This window comes from Trachypithecus francoisi, unplaced genomic scaffold (genome assembly GCF_009764315.1).
Source record: "Trachypithecus francoisi isolate TF-2019V2 unplaced genomic scaffold, Tfra_2.0 Lachesis_group6, whole genome shotgun sequence".
NCBI lineage: Eukaryota > Metazoa > Chordata > Mammalia > Primates > Cercopithecidae > Trachypithecus > Trachypithecus francoisi.
Window position 1 is genome coordinate 81,964,918 of NW_022681471.1, and position 19,935 is coordinate 81,984,852.

At 39.2% G+C, this 19,935-nt stretch overlaps 1 protein-coding gene across 4 annotated transcripts in view; it reads right to left on the bottom strand.

Annotated features, from left to right (window-relative positions):
* FAAH2 (fatty acid amide hydrolase 2) overlaps positions 1-19,935 on the bottom strand; it is a 242,356-nt gene that overhangs the window by 20,685 nt on the left and 201,736 nt on the right. For all 4 annotated transcript variants that reach the window (XM_033201025.1, XM_033201024.1, XM_033201023.1 and 1 more), the window contains one exon: positions 18,514-18,708. In XM_033201025.1, coding sequence (XP_033056916.1) covers positions 18,514-18,708 — 195 coding nt within the window. The remainder of the gene's footprint in view (positions 1-18,513; positions 18,709-19,935) is intronic.

Consider the following 19,935-nt stretch of genomic DNA (forward strand, 5'->3'; position numbering starts at 1 on the left):
AAGAAAATTTAGTTATTTGAAAGCATTAGAAAAAAACTAACAGACCCCTAGCTGGACTAATCAAAAAACAAACAAGAAACAGAGAAGATTCAAATAAGCAAAGTCAGAAATGATAAAGGTGATATTACAATTTATGCCATAGAAACACAAAAGACAATCAGGGACTAAAATGGACAATTCTATAAACACAAACTAGAACATCTAGAGAAAATGGATAGTTTCCTGGAAACATACAACTTCTCAAGATTGAATTAGGAAGAAATAGAAAATCTGAACACCACAAATAAGTTAAAAAAAAATCGAATCAGTAATATAAATCTTCCAACAAAGAAATCTAATCAGTAATCTAATCAGTAATACAAATCGTGCAAAAAACAAAAGCCCAGGAACAGACAGATTCAGTCAGGTTTTGCCAGATGTACAAAAAAGATCTGGTGTCATCCTACTGAGGCTATTCCAAAAAATCAAAGTGGAGGAATACCTCTCTAAATCATTGTACAAATCCAGTATCTCCATGATATTAAAACCATGCAAAAACACAAGAACGACCAAAAAACTACAGACCAATATTCCTGCTGAACACAGATGCAAAAATCCTCAACAAAATGCTAGTAAACAAAATTCAACAGCACATCAAAAGATAATTTATCACAATCAACTGGGATTTATGTAAGGGTAGCAAGGATATAATTATCTCAATAGATGCATAAAAAGCATTCAAAAAACCACAATACCCATTTACGATTAAAAACCCTCAACAAATTAGGCATGGAAGAAACAAACGCCAAAATAATGAGTCATTTATAAGAAATGCACAACCAACATCATATTGAATGGGCAAAAGGTTAAAGTATCTCCCCTAAGAGAGAGAATGAGACAAAAACGTCTACTCTTGATTTCTATTCAACATATTACTGGAAGTCTTAGCCAGAGCAACCCAGCAAAAGAAAGAAAATAAAAGGCATCCAAATTGGAAAATAGAAAGCTAAATTATTTCCATTTGCTAATGATGTGATCATATACCTAGAAAACCTCACAGACTCCTCCAATAGACTCCTAGACTCAATACACAACTTGCGTATAGTCTCAGAATACAAAATCAACATGCAAAAATCAGTAGAACTTCTATACACAAAGCTGAGAATGAAATTAAGACCTGAATCAATTTACAACTGCCATACACACAAAACAAAATACTTAGAAATACATTTAACCACAGAGGTGAAAGATCTCCACAAAGAGAACTACAAAACATTGATGAAAAAATATATACCACAAAAAAATGAAAAAACAAACCCCAATTCTCATGAATTTGAAGAATCGATATGTTTAAATGACTATATCAACCAAAGCAATCCAAAGAACCAATGTAATGTGTATCAAATTACCAGCATCATTTTACACAGAGTTAGATAAAAGCTATTCTGAAGTTCATATAGAATGAAAAAGAAACACTGATTAGCCAAAGCACTCGTAAGCAAAAGGACAAATCTGGAAGCATCACGTTGTCTGACTTCAATTACACTACAAGTTATAGTAATTAAAGCAGCACAGTACTGGTTTAAAAAAATGGACACCTGATGTAAATGACGAGTTGATGAGTGCTGACGAGTTGATGGGTGCAGTACACCAACATGGCACATGTATACATATGTAACAAACCTGCATGTTGTGCACATGTACCCTAGAACTTAAAGTATAATAAAAAGAAAAAATGGGCACAAAGGTGAATGTAACAGAATAGAGAACCCAGAAATAAAGCCACATACCACCTAAAACCAACTTATCTTTGATAAAGTTGACTAAAACAAACAATGGGGAAAGAATACCCTGTTCAATAAACAGTACTTGGAACAGTGGCTAGCCATATGCCAAAGAAAGAAACTTGATCCCTATCTCTCACCATATAGAAAAATTAACTCATGATGGATTAAGACATAAATGTAAGACCCAAAACTATTAAAATTCTTGAATAAAACCTAGGAAAAATTCTTTTGGCCATTAGCCTAGGCAAGTAATTTATGATGAAGATCCCAAAAGCAACAGCAACAAAAACAAAAATAGACAATGAGACTTAAACTAAAAGCTTCTGCATAGCAAAATAAATAATCAACAAAGTAGACAGATCCCCTTCAGAATGGGTCATACTATTTGCAAATCATGTTTCCAACAAAAAACGAATATCCAGAATCTACGTAGAACTCAAACAGCTTAACAAGAGTAAAACAACCAACTCCATTAAAAACTGGGCAAATGACATGAACAGACACTTCTCAAAAGAAGAAATACCATCAGCCAATAAACACATAAAAAAATTCTCAGCATCACTAATCATCAGAGAAATGCAAATTAAAACTACATTGAGATATCACCTTATACCAGTCAGAATGGATATTAATAAAAAGTCAAAAAACATCACATGTTGGCATGGATACAGAGAAAATGGAATGCATGTACCCTGTGGTGAAAATGTAAATTCGTTCAACTTCTATGGAAAATAGGATGGCGATATTGGAAAGAAATAAAAATAGAACTACTATTCTACATAGCAACCCCACTACTGAGTATCTACCCAAAGGAAAATAAATCTTTATATAAAAAAGACACCTGCACTTGTATGTTCATCGCAGCACTATTCACAATAGCAAAGTCATGGAACCAATCCAAGTGTCCACCAGTGGTTGACTGGATAAAGAAGATGTGGTATATATACCATGGAATACTATGCAGCCATTTAAAAAATTATGAAATCATGTTTTTGCAGTGGCATTGATGGAGATGGAGGCCATTATTCTAAGTGAACTAACTTAAAAGCAGAAAATCAAATATTGCCGGTTCTCATTTATATTTGGGAGCAAGAAATGGGTAAACTTGGACATAAAGATAAAGATAATAGACACTGGGAACTCCAAAATGGGAATGGATAGGAGTGGAGTGAGAACTGAAAATTACCTATTGAGTACAATGTTCAATAATTTGGTTTGGGTACACTAGAAACAGAGTCCCCATCATTACGCTTGTAATGTGTATGTAACAAACAAACACATGCATACACTGAATCGAAAATTCAAGAATTAAAAAATATAATAGGAGTTACAGAGTAGAGAGAGGAGAGTCCCAAAGATAATATTTAATAAATAATATGACAAGGGTGCCCAAATTCATCACTTATTTTCAAAAAGCAATTAGAAGAAAAAGAAATAAAAGGCACTCTAACAGAAAAGGAAGAACTAAAATTTTCTCTGTTGGCTGACAAAATGATCTTATATATAGAAAACCTGAAAGACTTCACCAAAAAACTGTTAGAACAGATAAATACAATTAGGACAGTTGTGAGATACAAAAATAAGCATATAAAAATCAGTAGCATTCTATACACTAATAACAAACTATCAAAAGAGAAATTAAGAAATCAAACCCATTTACAATAGCTACAAACAAACAATATACTTAGAAGTAAATTAACAAAGGAAGTGAAAGACTAGTATACTAAAATGTTTAAAACATAGATGAAAAAACTTCAAATAGCAAGAATGCAGCTATCTGCAAGTCAAGGAGAGAGTCTCAGAGAAAACAAATCCTGATACCTTTATCTTGGACTTCTGATCTCCAGAACGCACCCTCACATTTATAGTGAGAGTTCCTGCCATGAAAAGACAGAGAGGAAGCTATAATGAAAAGACAGAATGTGAAGCAAATCAGTCCACAGTCCAGCATTCAAGAAGACAGAAATGTAGAATCCTGTTTAGCAAGAGGATGTGAATGAGAATTGCAGAAAGATTTTCAAGATGTCACAACAAGATACCACTGTAATAGGACAGTACTACTGTATTCCTAAGAGATGGGTTTGCATGTACCTGAGACACATTTTGTACATCTTCTACTCCAAGATGTTGACAATTTTAAGAGTTACCGCCACTAATTCTACTAACCCAACACTTTCGAATCATTTGGAAATATGATTTTATAATTACTTAAAAGTTAATTGCATCTTTATTTTTAAAACTTTTATTTTACATTCCAAAGATATATGTGTAGGTTTTTGATGAAGGTATATTATATGATGCTGAGGTTTGTAGTAGATTGGATTTGTCACCCAGAGGTTTGTAGTATGGTGGACTTATCACCCAGTAAATGACCTTAGTAGTACCCAATATGTAGCTTTTCAATCTTTGCCCCATACTCTCCCTTCCCCCTCTACTGTTTTATTGTTATTTTATTATTATTATTATATTTTAAGTTCTAGGGTACATGTGCATAACGTGCAGGTTATGTATACTTGTGCCATGTTGGTGTGCTGCACCCATTAACTTGTCAGCACCCATCAACTCATCATTTACATCAGGTATAACTCCCAATGCAATCCCTCTCCCCTCCACCCTCCCCATGGTAGGCCCTGGTGTGTGATGTTCCCCTTCCTGAGTCCAAGTGATCTCATTGTTCAATTACCACCTATGAGTGAGAACATACAGGATTTGGTTTTCTGTTCTTGCGAAAGTTTTTGCTGAGAATGATGGTTTCCAGCTGCATCCATGTGCCTACAAAGGACAAAAACTCATCCTTTTTTATGGCTGCATAGTATTCCATGGTGTATATGTGCCACATTTTCTTAATCCAGTTTGTCACTGATGGACATTTGGGTTGATTCCAAGTCTTTGCTATTGTGAATAGTGCCGCAATGAACATACGTGTGCATGGTCTTTTATAGCAGCATGACTTATAATCCTTTGGGTATATACCCAGTAGTGGGATGGCTGGGTCATATGATAATCTAGTTCTAGATCCTTGAGGAATTGCCATACTGTTTTCCATAATGGTTGAACTAGTTTACAATCCCACCAACAGTGTAAAAGTGTTCCTATTTCTCCACATCCTCTCCAGCACCTGTTGTTTCCTGATTTCTTAATGATTGCCATTCTAACTGGTGTGAGATGGTATCTCATTGTGGTTTTGATTTGCATTTCTCTGATGGCGAGTGATGATGAGCATTTTTTCACGGTCTCTTGGCTGTATGAATGTCTTCTTTTGAGAAATGTCTGTTCATATCCATTGCTCACTTTTTGATGGAGTTGTTTGTTTTTTTCTTGTAAATTTGTTTGAGATCTTTGTAGATTCTGGATACTAGTCCTTTGTCAGATGAGTAGATTGAAAAATTTTCTCCCATTCTGTAGGTTGCGTGTTCACTCTGATGGTAGTTTCTTTTGCTGTGCAGAAGATCTTTGTGTCCTCTTTTATTTCACTGAGCAGTGGTTTGTAGTTCTCCTTGAAGAGGTCCTTTACATCCCTTGTAAGTTGGATTCCTAGGTATTTTATTCTCTTTGAAGCAATTGTGAATGGAAGTTCATTCATGATTTGGATATCGGTTTGTCTGTTACTGTTGTATAAGAATGCTTGTGGTTTTGATTTGCATTTCTCTGATGGCGAGTGATGATGAGCATTTTTTCATGTGTCTGTTGGCTGTATGAATGTCTTCTTTTGAGAAATGTCTGTTCATATCTTTTCCCCACTTTTCGATGGGGTTGTTTGTTTTTTTCTTGTATATTTGTTTGAGTTCTTTGTAGATTCTGGATATTAGCCCTTTGTCAGATGAGTACGTTGCAAAAATTTTCTCCCATTCTGTAGTTTGCATGTTCACTCTGATGGTAGTTCTTTGCTGTGCAAAGCTCTTTAGTTTAATTAGATCCCATTGTCAATTTTGGCTTTTGCTGCCGTTGCTTTTGGTGTTTTAGACATGAAGTCCTTGCCCATGCCTATGTCCTGAATGGTACTACCTAGACTTTCTTCTAGGGTTTTTATGGTATTAGGTCTAACATTTAAGTCTCTAATCCATCTTGAATTAATCTTCGTATAAGGGTAAGGAAAGGATCCAGTTTCAGCTTTCTACTTATGGCTAGCCAATTTTCCCAGCACCATTTATTGAATAGGGAATCATTTCCCCATTTCTCATCTCACACCAGTTAGAATGGCAATCATTAAGAGGTCAGGAAACAACAGGTGTTGGAGAGGATGTGGAAAATAGGAACACTTTTACATGTTGGTGGGACTGTAAACTAGTTCAACCATTAGGAAAACAGTATGGCAATTCCTCAAGGATCTAGAACTACATGTACCACATGACCCAGCCATCCCACTACTGGGTATATACCCAAAGGATTATAAATTATTCTACTACAAAGACACTGCACACGTATGTTTATTGCGGCACTATTCACAATAGCAAAGACTTGGAATCAACCCAAATGTCCATCAGTGACAGACTGGATTAAGAAAATGGGAAACATATACACCATGGAATACTATGCAGCCATAAAAAAAGGTGAGTTTGCATCCTTTGTAGGGACATGGATGCAGCTGGAAACCATCATCTTAGCAAACTATCACAAGAAGAGAAACCAAACACCGCATGTTCTCACTCATAGGGGGAACTGAACAATGAGATCACTTGGACTCGGGAAGGGGAACATCACCACTGGGGCCTTTGTGGGGAGGGGGGAAAAGGGAGGATTGCATTGGGGAGGTATACATGATATAAATGATGAACTGATGTGTGCTGACGAGTGGATGGGTGCAGCACACCAGCGTGGCATAGGTATGCATATGTAACAACCTGCACGTTATGCACAGGTACCCTAGAACTTAAAGTATAAAAAAAAAAAAAGAGAATGCTTGTGTTTTTTGCACATTATTTTGTATCCTGAGACTTTGCTGAAGTTGCTTATCAGCTTAAGGAGATTTTGGCTGAGACGATGGGGTTTTCTAAATATACATCATGTCATCTGCAAACGGGACAATTTGACTTCTTCTTTTCCTAACTGGATACCCTTGATTTCTTTCTCTTGCCTGATTGCCCTAGCCAGAACTCCAACACTATGTTGAATAGGAGTGGTGAGAGAGGCATCCCTGTCTTGTGCCAGTTTTCAAAGGGTATTTTTCCAGTTTTTGGCCCATCAGTATGATATTGGCTGTGGTTTTGTCATAAATACTCTTATTTTTTGAGATACGTTCCATCAATACCGAATTTATTGAGCGTTTTTAGTATGAAGACTGTTGAATTTTGTCAAAGGCCTTTTCTGCATCTATTGAGATAATCATGTGGTTCTTGTCTTTGGTTCCGTTTCTATGCTGGATTACGTTTATTGTTTTGCGAATGTCGAACCAGCCTTGCATCCCAGGGATGAAGCCCACGTGATCATGGTGGATAAGGTTTTTGATGTGCTGCTGAATCCGGTTTGCCAGTATTTATTGAGGATTTTTGCAGGGATGTTGATCAGGGATATTGGTCTAAAATTCTCTTTTTTTGTTGTATCTTGCCAGGCTTTGTATCAGGATGATGTTGGCCTCATAAAATGAGTTAGGGAGGACTCACTCTTTTTCTATTGATTGGAATAGTTTCAGAAGGAATGGTACCAGCTCCTCCTTGTACCTCTGGTAGAATTCAGCTGTGAATCCATCTGGTCCTGGACTTTTTTCGTGGGTAGGCTATTAATTATTGCCTCAATTTCAGAGCCTGCTCTTGGTGTATTCAGGGATTCAGCTTCTTCCTGGTTTAGTCTTGGAAGATTGTCAGGGTCCAGGAAATTATCCATTTCTTCTAGATTTTCTAGTTGATTTGCGTAGAGGTGTTTATCGTATTCTCTGATGATAGTTTGTATTTCTGTGGGGTTGGGGTGATATCCCCTTTATCATTTTTTATTGCATCTATTTGATTCTTCTCTCTTCTTTCTTTATTAGTCTTGCTAGCGGTCTGTCAATTTTGTTGATCTTTTCAAAAAACCAACTTCTGGATTCATTGATTTTTTGGAGGGTTTTTTGTGTCCCTATCTCCTTCAATTCTGCTCTGATCTTAGTTATTTCTTGTTTTCTGCTGGCTTTTGAATGCGGTTGCTCTTGCCTCTCTAGTTCTTTTAAATGTGATATTAGAGTGTCAATTATGGATCTTTCCAGCTTTCTCTTGTGGGCATTTAGTGCTATAAATTTCCTTCTATACACTGCTTTAAATGTGTCCCAGAGATTCTGGTATGTTGTATCTTTGTTCTCATTGGTTTCAAAGAACATATTTATTTCTGCCTTCATTTCGTTATGTACCCAGTAGTCATTCAGGAGCAGGTTGTTCAGTTTCCATGTAGTTGAGTGGTTTTGATTGAGGTTCTTAGTCCTGAGTTCTAGTTTGATTGCACTGTGGTGTGAGAGACAGTTTGTTATAATTTCTGTTTTACATTTGCTGAGGAGTGCTTTACTTCCAATTATGTGGTCAATTTTGGAATTTCGAGTGGTGCTGAGAAGAATGTATATTCTGTTGATTTGGGGTGGAGATTCTATAGATGTCTATTAGGTCCACTTGGTGCAGATTGAGTTCAATTCCTGATATCCTTGTTAACTTTCTGTCTCGTTGATCTGTCTAATGTTGACAGTGAGTGTTGAAATCTCCCATTAGTATTGTATGGGAGTCTAAGTCTCTATGTAAGTCTCTAACGACTTGCTTTATGAATCTGGGTGCTCATGTATTGGGTCCCCATATATTTAGGATAGTTAGTTCTTCCTGTTGAATTGATCCCTTTACCATTATGTAATGGCCTTCTTTGTCTCTTTTGATCTTTGATGGTTTAAAGTCTGTTTTATCAGAGACTAGGATTGCACCCCTGCTTTTTTGTGTTCTCCATTGCTTGGTAGATCTTCCTCCATCCCTTTATTTTGAGCCTATGTATGTCTCTGCATGTGAGATGGGTCTCCTGAATACAGCAGACTGATGGGTCTTGACTCTTTATCCAGTTTGCCAGTCTGTGTCTTTTAATTGGAGCATTTAGTCCATGACATTTCAGTTCATATTGTCATGTGTGAACTTGATCCAGCCATTTGATATTAACTGGTTATTTTGCTCGTTAGTTGATGCAGTTTCTTCCTATCCTTGATGGTCTTTACATTTTGGCGTGTTTTTTGCAATGGCTGGTACCGGTTTGTTCCTTTCCATGTTTAGGGCTTCCTTCAGGGTCTCTTGTAAGGCAGGCCTGGTGGTGACAAAATCTCTAAGCATTTGCTTATCTGTAAAGAATTTTATTTCTCCTTCACTTATGAAACTTATTTGGCTGGATATTAAAATTCTGGGTTAAAAATCTTTTCTTTAAGAATGTTGAATATAGTCCCCACTCTCTTCTGGCTTGTAGAATTTCTGCCAAGAGATCTGCTGTTGTCTGATGGGCTTCCCTTTGTGGGTAACCCGACCTTTCTCTCTGGCTGCCCTTAAGATTCTTTCCTTCATTTCAACTTTGGTGAATCTGGCAAGTATGTGTCTTGGAGTTGCTCTTCTCGAGGAGAATCTTTGTGGTGTTCTCTGTATTTCCTGAATTTGAATGTTGGCCTGCCCTACTAGGTTGGGGAAGTTCTCCTGGATGATATCCTGAAGAGTGTTTTCCAACTTGGTTCCATTTTCCCCCTCACTTTCAGGCACCCCAATCAGACGTGGATTTGATCTTTTTACATAATCCCATACTTCTTGCAGGCTTTGTTCATTTCTTTTTCTTCTTTTTCTTTTGGTTTCTCTTCTCACTTCATTTCATTCATTTGATCCTCAATCGCGGATACTCTTTCTTCCAGTTGATCTAGTCGGTTACTGAAGCTTGTGGATTTGTCACGTATTTCTCGTGTCATGGTTTTCATCTCTGTCATTTCGTTTATGACCTTCTCTGCATTAATTCATCTAGCTGTCAATTCTTCCACTCTTTTTTCAAGATTTTTAGTTTCTTTGCGCTGGGTACGTAATTCCTCCTTTAGCTCTGAGAAGTTTGATGGACTGAAGCCTTCTTCTCTCATCTCGTCAAAGTCATTCTCTGACCAGCTTTGATCCGTTGCTGGCGATGAGCTGCGCTCCTTTGCAGGGGGAGATGCGCTCTTCTGTTTTGAATTTCCAGCTTTTCTGCCCTGCTTTTTCCCCATCTTCGTGATTTTATCTGCCTCTGGTCTTTGATGATCGTCACGTACTGATGGGGTTTTGGTATAAGTGTCCTTCCTGTTTGATAGTTTTTCCTTCTGACAGTCCGGACCCTCAGCTTTAGGTCTGTTGGAGATTGCTTGAGGTCAACTCCAGATCCTGTTTGCCTGGCTATCAGCAGCGGAGGCTGCAGAAGATAGAATATTGCTGAACAGCGAGTGTACCTGTCTGATTCTTGCTTTGGAGCTTCCTCTCAGGGGTGTACTCCACCGTGTGAGATGTGGGGTGTCACACTGCCCCTAGTGGGGGATGTCTCCCAGTTAGGCTACTCAGGGGTCAGGGACCTACTTGAGCAAGCAGTCTGTCCCTTCTCAGATCTCAACCTCCGTGGTGGGAGATCCACTGCTGTCTTCAAAGCAGTCAGACAGTCGTTTGCATCAGTAGTGGTTTCTGCTGCTTTGTTGTTGTTGTTGTTGTTGTTGTTGTTTAGCTGTGCCCTGTTCCCAGAGGTGGAGTCTACAGAAACAGGAAGGTTTCCTTGAGCTGCTGTGAGCTCCACCCACTTCGAGCTTCCCAGCAGCTTTGTTTACCTACTTAAGCCTCAGCAATGGCGGGCGCCCCTCTCCCAGCCTCGCTGCTGCCTTGCAGTTAGATCACAGACTGCTGTGCTAGCAATGAGGGAGGCTCCGTGGGCGTGGGATCCTCCCAGCCAGGTGTGGGTTATAATCTCCTGGTGTGCCGGTTTGCTTAAAGCGCAGTATTGGGGTGGGAGTTACTCGATTTTCCAGGTGTTGTGTGTCTCAGTTACCCTGGCTAGGAAAAGGGATTCCTTCCCCCTTGCGCTTCCCAGGTGAGGCGATGCCTTGTCCTGCTTCAGCTCTCGCTGGTCGGGCTGCAGCAACTGACCAGCATCCAATTGTCCGGTACTCCCTAGTGAGATGACCCCAGTACCTCAGTTGTAAATGCAGAAATCACCTGTCTTCTGTGTCACTCACGCTGGGAGTTGGAGACTGCAGCTGTTCCTATTCGGTCATCTTGCTCTGCCCCCCCGAGAAAACTTTTTTTTATAAAAGTGTCTTAAAATCATGAAAAAACACATTTTAAAATATTTTTATAAAAATACTCCACCCAACAACCACAAAATATACATAATTCTTGTCTGTACATGGAACATATTCTAAGATTGAACAAATACTCATTCAAAAACCAAGTCTCAATAAATTTTAGGAACTCAAAATTATATCAAGCACATTCTTGGACCCAGTACAGTAAAATAGAAATTAATTTCAAGAAGATCATTTAAACTACAAAATGCAAAGAAAAATAAACAACTTGCTCCTGAATAACTCCTGGGTGAACAACAAAATTAAGGCAGAAACCAGAAACAGAGATATAACTTACCAAAACTTTTAGCATACATATAAATCAATGTAAAGAGGAAAATTTATGAAAGCACTAAACGCGTTCATTAAGAAGTTAGAAAGATGTGAAATTACCAATCTAACATTGCACCTAAAGGAGTCAGAGAAACAGAAAAAACCAACTACAAAGCTAGTAGAATTAAAGAAATTAAAAATTGGAGAAGAGCTGAATGAAATTAAGACACAAAATTGTATATGGAAGATCAATGAAATTAGCAGTTTTTCTTTCAAAAGAATAAATAAGATTGGTAAACCAGTAGCTAGACTGACAAATAATAAAAAGGAGCAGATCCAAATAAGTTCAATCAGAAATGACAAGGATGGCATTATAACTGATTCCACAAAATACAAACGTTAATCAGTGACAATACAAACTTCTCTTTGCACAGAAATTAGAAAATCTAGAGAAAATTGATAAATTCAGGGAAATACACACCCTCAAAAGTTGAACCAGGAAGAAAGTAATAACCTAAACAAAACAATAACAAATTTTGAAATAGAATCAGTAATAAAAAAGCAACCAACTAAAGAAAGCACTGGACCAGATGGATTCACAGCCAAATTCTACCAGATGTACAAAATAGAACTGGTACTGATTCAACTAAAACTATTCCAAAAAAAATTGAAGGGATGGGATTGTCTTTAACTCATTGTAGAAAGCTAGCATCAGCTTGATACGAAAAGCTAGCAGAGATACAACAACAAAAAAAGAAAACTTCAGGCCAATATCCCTATCAAAGATACAAAAATTCTCAATAAAATAGTAGAAAACCAAATTAAGCAGCACTTCCAAAAGTTAATACAGCATAATCAAATAGGCTATAGTCCTGAGATGCAAGGCTTGTACAACATATGCAAATCAATAAATTTGATTCACCGCATAAACAGAACTAAAAGCAAAAATCATAGGATCGTCTCAATACACATAGAAAAGCTTTCGATAAAATCCAACATTCCTTCAAGTAAAAACTATCAACAAATTGGGCATCAAAGCAACATAACAAAAAATAATAGCCATCTATGATACACTAGAGCAAACATCATAATGAAAGGGCAAAAGCTGGAAGCATTTCCTTTGAGAAGTGGAACAAGACAAGGATTCCTATCCTTACCACTTCTATTCAACATAGTACTGAAAGTCCTATCCAGACCCATGAGGCAAGAAAATACAAGGCATCCAAACATGAAGAGAGGAAGTCAAATTATCTTCATGGATGATAGGAATTTATATACAGAAAACCCGAAACTCTCCACTGAAAGGCTACTAGAACTGATAAATGACTTCAGCAATGTTTCAGGATACAAAATCTATGCACAAATTCAGTAGCATTACTCTATGCCAATAATCGTCAAGCTGAGAGTCAAATCAAAAACAGAATATCATTTAAAATATCCACAAAACATTAAACACTTAAGAACCGCTAATCAAGTAGGTAAAAATATCTACAAGGAGACCTATAAAACATTGTTGAAAGAAATCAGAAATGACACAAATGAGTGAAAAAAGCATTTCATGTTCATGGATAAGAAAAGTCAATATAGTTAAACTGGCCATACTACCCAACACAATTTACAGATTCAATGCTATTCTTATCAAACTACCAATGCCATTTTTCAGAAAAATAAAAAAATATATTCTAAAATTCATATGGAAGGAAATTATGAAAGATGCCTGACTAGATGCAGCCAGGAAGTGCCACTCCCATGGAGAGAGACTGGAATTTCGAGGAAACCAACATAATTTGATCAGATCTTCAGAGAGAAAATGCCAAATGTGGATTGAGAAAAGATGTAGACACTGAGGGTGAACAGAGAGGAAGCTGGGAACTCCGTGTGGGGTGCATGAATGCTAGGACTCTGCCCAGCCCTGAACAGCTCATGGGAAAGGGGTGAGTGAAGGAACAGTGGGATTGCCCACTCCAGCCATGGACATCTGGGATCCTAGGTGTAGGGGATCTCACACCCTTCATGAAAACAAATGTCTTCAGAGATTAGATAGAGAAGGTGCTACAGCGGGCACATAGCTGAGGAACTTTTTGGGCAGGACAGGTACAGCAGTACCTGACCAGAAGTTCCCATTCCCCAGGGCTTCACCTCACCCTCTGAGAGACTCTGGTCCAGCTAACTCCTGGACCCAGAGAAAGTAGGGCTCTCTTTTGGTTCCATAAGAATTTTAGAATAGTTTTTAAAATAAAAATTCTGCTAAAAAAAATAACATTGGGTGCATGCCTGTAATCCCAGCTACTCGGGAGGCTGTGGCAGGAGAATCGCTTGAACCCGGGAGGCAGAGGTTGTGGTGAGCCAAGATCCAGCCATTGCACTCCAGCCTGGGCAACGAGAGTGAAACTCTGTTTCAAACCAAAAGAAAGAAAGAAAGAAAGAAGAAAGAAAGAAGAAAGAAAGAAAGAAAGAAAAAAGAAAGAAAGAAAGAAAGAAAGAAGAAGGAAGAAGGAAGGAAGGAAGGAAGAAGGAAGGAAGGAAAGAAAGAAAGAAAGAAAGAAAGAAAGAGAGAGAAAAGTCGGGGGGTGGAGCAAGATGGTCTAATAGGAACAGCTTCAGTCTCCAGCTCCTAGCGCGAGTGACACAGAAGACAGGTGATTTCTGCATTTTCAACTGAGGTACTAGGTTCATCTCACTAGGGAGTGCCAGACAATCGGTGCTGGTCAGCTGATGTAGCCCGACCAGCAAGGGCTGAAGCAGGGCGAGGCATCACTTCACCTGGGAAGTGCAAGGGGGAAGGGAATCCCTTTTCCTAGCCAGAGGAACTGAGACACACAACACCTGGAAAATCGAGTAACTCCCACCCCAATACTGCGCTGTACCAAGGCTCTTAGCAAATGGGCACACCAGGAGATTATATCCCACACCTGGCCGGGAGGGTCCCATGCCAGCCCACAGAGCCTCCCTCTTTGCTAGCACAGCAGTCTGCGATCTAACTGCAAGGCAGCAGTGAGGCTAGGGCAGGGGCGCCCACCATTGCTGAGGCTTAAGTAGGTAAACAAAGCCGCTGGGAAGCTCGAACTGGGTGGAGCTCACAGCACTTCAAGGAGCCCTGCCTGTCTCTGTAGACTCTACCTCTGGGGACAGGGCACAGCTAATCAACAACAACAACAACAACAACAACACAACAACAACAAAGCAGCACAAACCTCTGCGGATGCAAACTACTCTGTCTGACAGCTTTGAAGAGAGCAGTAGATCTCCCAACATGGAGGTTGAGATCTGAGAAAGGATAGACTGCCTGCTCAAGTGGGACCCTGACTCCTGAGTAGCCTAACTGGGAGACATCCCCATTAGGGGCAGATCGACACCCCACATCTCACACGGTGGAGTACACCCCTGAGAGGAAGCTTCCAAAGCAGGAATCAGACAGGTACACTCGCTGTTCAGCAATATTCTATCTTCTGAAGCCTCTGCTGCTGATACCCAGGCAAACAGGATCTGGAGTGGACCTCAAGCATTCTCCAACAGACCTACAGCTGAGGGTCCTGACTGTTAGAAGGAAAACTAACAAACAGGAAGGACACCCACACCAAAACCGAATCAGTACATCACAAATATCAAAGACCAGAGGCAGATAAAACCACAAAGATGGGGAAAAAGCAGGGCAGAAAAGCTGGAAATTCAAAAAATAAGAGCGCATCTGGCCCTGCAAAGGAACGCAGCTCATCGTCAGCAATGGATCAAAGCTGGATGGAGAATGACTGTGACGAGATGAGAGAAGAAGGCTTCAGTCCATCAAACCTCTCAGAGCTAAAGGAGGAATTACGTACCCAGCGCAAAGAAACTAAAAATCTTGAAAAAAGAGTGGAAGAACTCATAACTAGAATAATTAATGCAGAGAAGGCCATAAACGAACTGATAGAGATGAAAACCATGACATGAGAAATATGTGACAAAAGCACAAGCTTGAGTAACCGACTTGATCAACTGGAAGAAAGAGTATCAGCGATTGAGGATCAAATGAATGAAATGAAGCGAGAAGAGAAACCTAAAGAAAAAAGAAGAAAAAGAATGAACAAAGCCTGCAAGAAGTATGGGATTATGTAAAAAGACCAAATCCACGTCTGATTGGGGTGCCTGAAAGTGAGGGGGAAAATGGAACCAAGTTGGAAAACACTCTTCAGGATATCATCCAGGAGAACTTCCCCAACCTAGTAGGGCAGGCTAACATTCAAATTCAGGAAATACAGAGAACACCACAAAGATTCTCCTCGAGAAGAGCAACTCCAAGACACATAATTGCCAGATTCACCAAAGTTGAAATGAAGGAAAGAATCTTAAGGGCAGCCAGAGAGAAAGGTCGGGTTACCCACAAAGGGAAGCCCATCAGACTAACAGCAGATCTCTTGGCAGAAACTCTACAAGCCAGGAGAGAGTGTGGGTCAATATTCAACATTCTTAAAGAAAAGAATTTTCAACCCAGAATTTCATATCCAGCCAAATTAAGTTTCATAAGTGAAGGAGAAATAAAATTCTTTACAGATAAGCAAATGCTTAGAGATTTTGTCACCACCAGGCCTGCCTTACAAGAGACCCTGAAGGAAGCCCTAAACATGGAAAGGAACAACCGGTACCAGCCATTGCAAAAACATGCCAAAATGTAAAGACCATCAAGGATAGGAAGAAACTGCATCAACTAACGAGCAAAATAACCATTAATATCAAAATGGCAGGATCAAGTTTACACATAACAATATTAACCTTAAATGTAAATGGACTAAATGTTCCAATTAAAAGACACAGACTTGCAAACTGCGTAAAGAGTCAGGACCCATCAGTTTGCTGTATTCAGGAGACCCATCTCCCGTGCAGAGACACACATAGGCTCAAAAAACAAGGGATGGAGGAAGATCTACCAAGCAAATGGAAAACTAATAAAAAGCAGGGGTTGCAATCCTAGTCTCTGATAAAACAGATTTAAAACCATCAAAGATCAAAAGAGACATAGAAGGCCGTTACATAATGGTAAAGGGATCAATTCAACAGGAAGAGCTAACTATCCTAAATATATAGGGACCCAATACAGGAGCACCCAGATTCATAAAGCAAATCCTTAGAGACTTACAAAGAGACTGACTCCCATACAATAATAATGGGAGACTTCAACAAACCACTGTCAACATCAGACAGATCAATGAGACAGAAAGTTAACAAGGATATCCAGGAATTGAACTCATCTCTGCAGCAAGCAGACCTAATAGACATGTACAGAACTCTCCACCCCAAATCAACAGAATATACATTCTTCCCAGCACCACATCACACTTATTCCAAATTGACCACACACTTGGAAGTAAAGCACTCCTCAGCAAATGTAAAAGAACAGAAATTATAACAAACTGTCTCTCAGACCACAGTGCAATCAAACTAGAACTCAGGACTAAGAAACTCAACCAAAATCACTCAACTACATGGAAACTGAATAACCTGCTCCTGAATGACTACTGAGTACATAACGAAATGTAGGCAGAAATAAAGATGTTCTTTGAAACCAATGAGAACAAAGATACAATATATCAGAATCTCTGGGACACATTTAAAGCAGTGTGTAGAGGGAAATTTATAGCACTAAATGCCCACAAGAGAAAGCTGCAAAGATCTAAAATGGACACTCTAGCATCACAATTAAAAGAACTAGAGAAGCAAGAGCAAATACATTCAAAAGCAAGCAGAAGGCAAGAAATAACTCAGATCAGAGCAGCACTGATGGAGATAGAGATACAAAAAACCCTCCAAAAAATCATTGAATCCAGCAGTTGGTTTTTTGAAAAGATCAACAAAATTGATAGACTGCTAGCAAGACTAATAAAGAAGAAAAGAGAGAAGAATCAAATAGACGCAATAAAAAATGATAAAGGGGATATCACCACCGACCCCACAGAAATACAAACTTCCGTCAGAGCATACTATAAACACCTCTACGCAAATAAACTAGAAAATCTAGAAGAAATGGATAATTTCCTGGACACTTGCACTCCATCTTGGGCAACAGGAGCGAAACTCCATGAAAGAAGGAAGGAAGGAGGAAGGAAGGCAGGAAGAAGGAAGGAAGGAAGGAAGGAAAGAAAGAAAGAAAGAAAGAAAGAAAGAAAGAAAGAAAGAAGAAGAAAGAAAGAAAGAAAGAAAGAAGAAAGAAGAAAGAAGAAAGAAGAAAGAAGAAAGAAGAAAGAAGAAAGAAGAAAGAGAGAAAGAGAGAAAGAGAGAGAGAGAGAGACAGGAAGACAGGAAGATAGGAAGACAGGAAGGAAGAAATTAAGAGTGAGTGACCAAAGCCAGGGAGAGAGTAAGGATGAAGAAATTAAGGATAGAGACTATTAGTATCCTCTCCCTCATCCTCCGCAACCCTTATGTTAATTAATTTACACGTATTATTTCATTTAATCTTAACAGCAACACTGTAAGGCATAGATTACCCTGACTTCCTAGATAGGAATAAGTTGAGAAAGATTCAATATTTTCCTCTAAGATGCACAAGTAGAAAATTGCAGAGCAAAGGTTTCCAATTCCAGCTTTAAGTGGACCACAGGTTTATTGGGTGAGAATGCGTATTTGATGAAGACTTTTCTATCTTCATCTCAAAGAATGTGTTTCCCTGGGACGAGACCCTGGAGAAACCATAGAAACTGACCTAGTACAGATCCATGGGCCTTTAGAGCTCACATAATCATGATGTATCCATAACTTAAAAACCAGATGAAGTAAACTAGTTTGGTGAACAATAGAATGAATTGAATTCAAAGGGGATGATACCTAAGGCAAGTAAACGATCCCTTGGAAAATTGTCTTCTGTACGAGAATCTTCTGGGAAGCCAGAGATCCTGAGAAAAGCTTAACTTTGTTTAATTCAGAGCAGCCAGGGGAGACTTTGCATCTAGTGTGATCACACTGTGTGATAGAAGACAAGTGGCTGAACCTCCCTGAGGCACAGTTCTGTAAAATATGGATACTCATATGCACTTGTAGGGTTTTGGGGAGAAACCAGATATTGGCAAGGTATCTTCCATATATGACATTAGCAACTGTTTTCTGGAGTTTTCAATCACACAACATTTTTATACCCGCATGTTTAAAACTTGTCCAACTGCAAAAGAAAATTATGTTTTCCTTGGAAACATACATCTCTATTTCTTAAGATTACAGAATGCAAGGAATACAATTAGGTACCTGTGTAAGCAAAGTTGAAAGGCCGTGTTAGAGGGACATGATGCTTAGGTGCCACTGTAGGATGTGAGGGATATAAGAATACACCATCATCACCTAACATCTCCACCAGCTCTTTACGCAGGCTTTCTTCCACTGCCTTAAACTTTTGGTATTTCTCATTGTTATATTTGAGCTTTTCTTCCAACAAAGCCAGCCCTACAGAATGATAACATATATCAAGTTAAGGTAATAACTTCATTTTAATTCATAGTGTTCTTTATCTTTCCTTATACAAGTAATACATGTTCATTATAGAACACTGAGAAAGTAAGTGATGAAAAAGAAAACTTTATAATCTTACCATCCATTGTCAATCATTTACTTTTAACTCCTTCTAGTTTGTTTTAGTAATGCTATATATAACATTTCTAGCTGCTGCTACTGCATAGTACATCATAATGATTGTTCACATAATTGAAAACCCATTATAGCTGAGCACGGTGGCTCATGCCTGTAATCCCAGCACTTCTCAAGGCCAAGGCTGGCAGATCACTTGAGCCCAGGGGTTCAAGACCAACTTGGGCAATATGATGAACCCCATATCTACTAAAAATACAAAAATTAGCTGAGTGTGGTGGTGAGCCCCTGTAGTCCCAGCTACTTAGGAGTTGAGGCAGGAGGATTGCTTAAGCCCAGGAGGTCAATGCTGTAGTGACTCATAATTGCACCACTGCACTCCAGCCTGGACATGAGAGCAAGTCCCTCAGAAAAGGGAAACAGAATAAAAGTTTGGAAATTTGCAGCCTCACAATGGATAGAAAAGAAAAAACTCATTTTCTAAGGAGAAATTCAAGCCAGCTGCAGAAATTTACATAAGTAAGGAGGAGCCAAATGTTAATCTCCAAGACAATGGAGAAAATGTCTCCAGGGCATTTCAGAGTCCTTTGTGGCAGCCCCTTCCATCACAGGTTCAGAGACCTAAGAGGAAAAATGGTTTCGTGGACCAGGCCCAGGCCCTCTTGCTGTGTGCAGCCCAGGGACTTGGTGCCCTGCATTCCAGCCCCTCCAGCTATGGCTGGAATCATGGCTAAAAGGGGTAAGGTTGAGTTCAGGTAATTGCTTCAAAGGATGGAAGCCCCAAGCCTTGGTGGCTTCCATGTGGTGTTGGGCCTATGGGTGAACAAAAATCAAGAATTAAGGTTTGAGAACCTCTGCCCAGATTTTACAGTATGTATGGAAATGCCTGACTGCCCAGACAGAGGTGTGATGCAGGGACAAGGCCCTCATAGAGAACCTCTGCTAGGGCAGTGTGGAAGGGAAATGTGGGGTTGAAGCCCCCACACAGAGTTCCCACTGGAGCACTGCCTAGTGGAGCTGTGAGAAGAGGGCCACTGTCCTCCAGACCCCAGAATGGTAGATCCACTGATAGCTTACACAGTACAC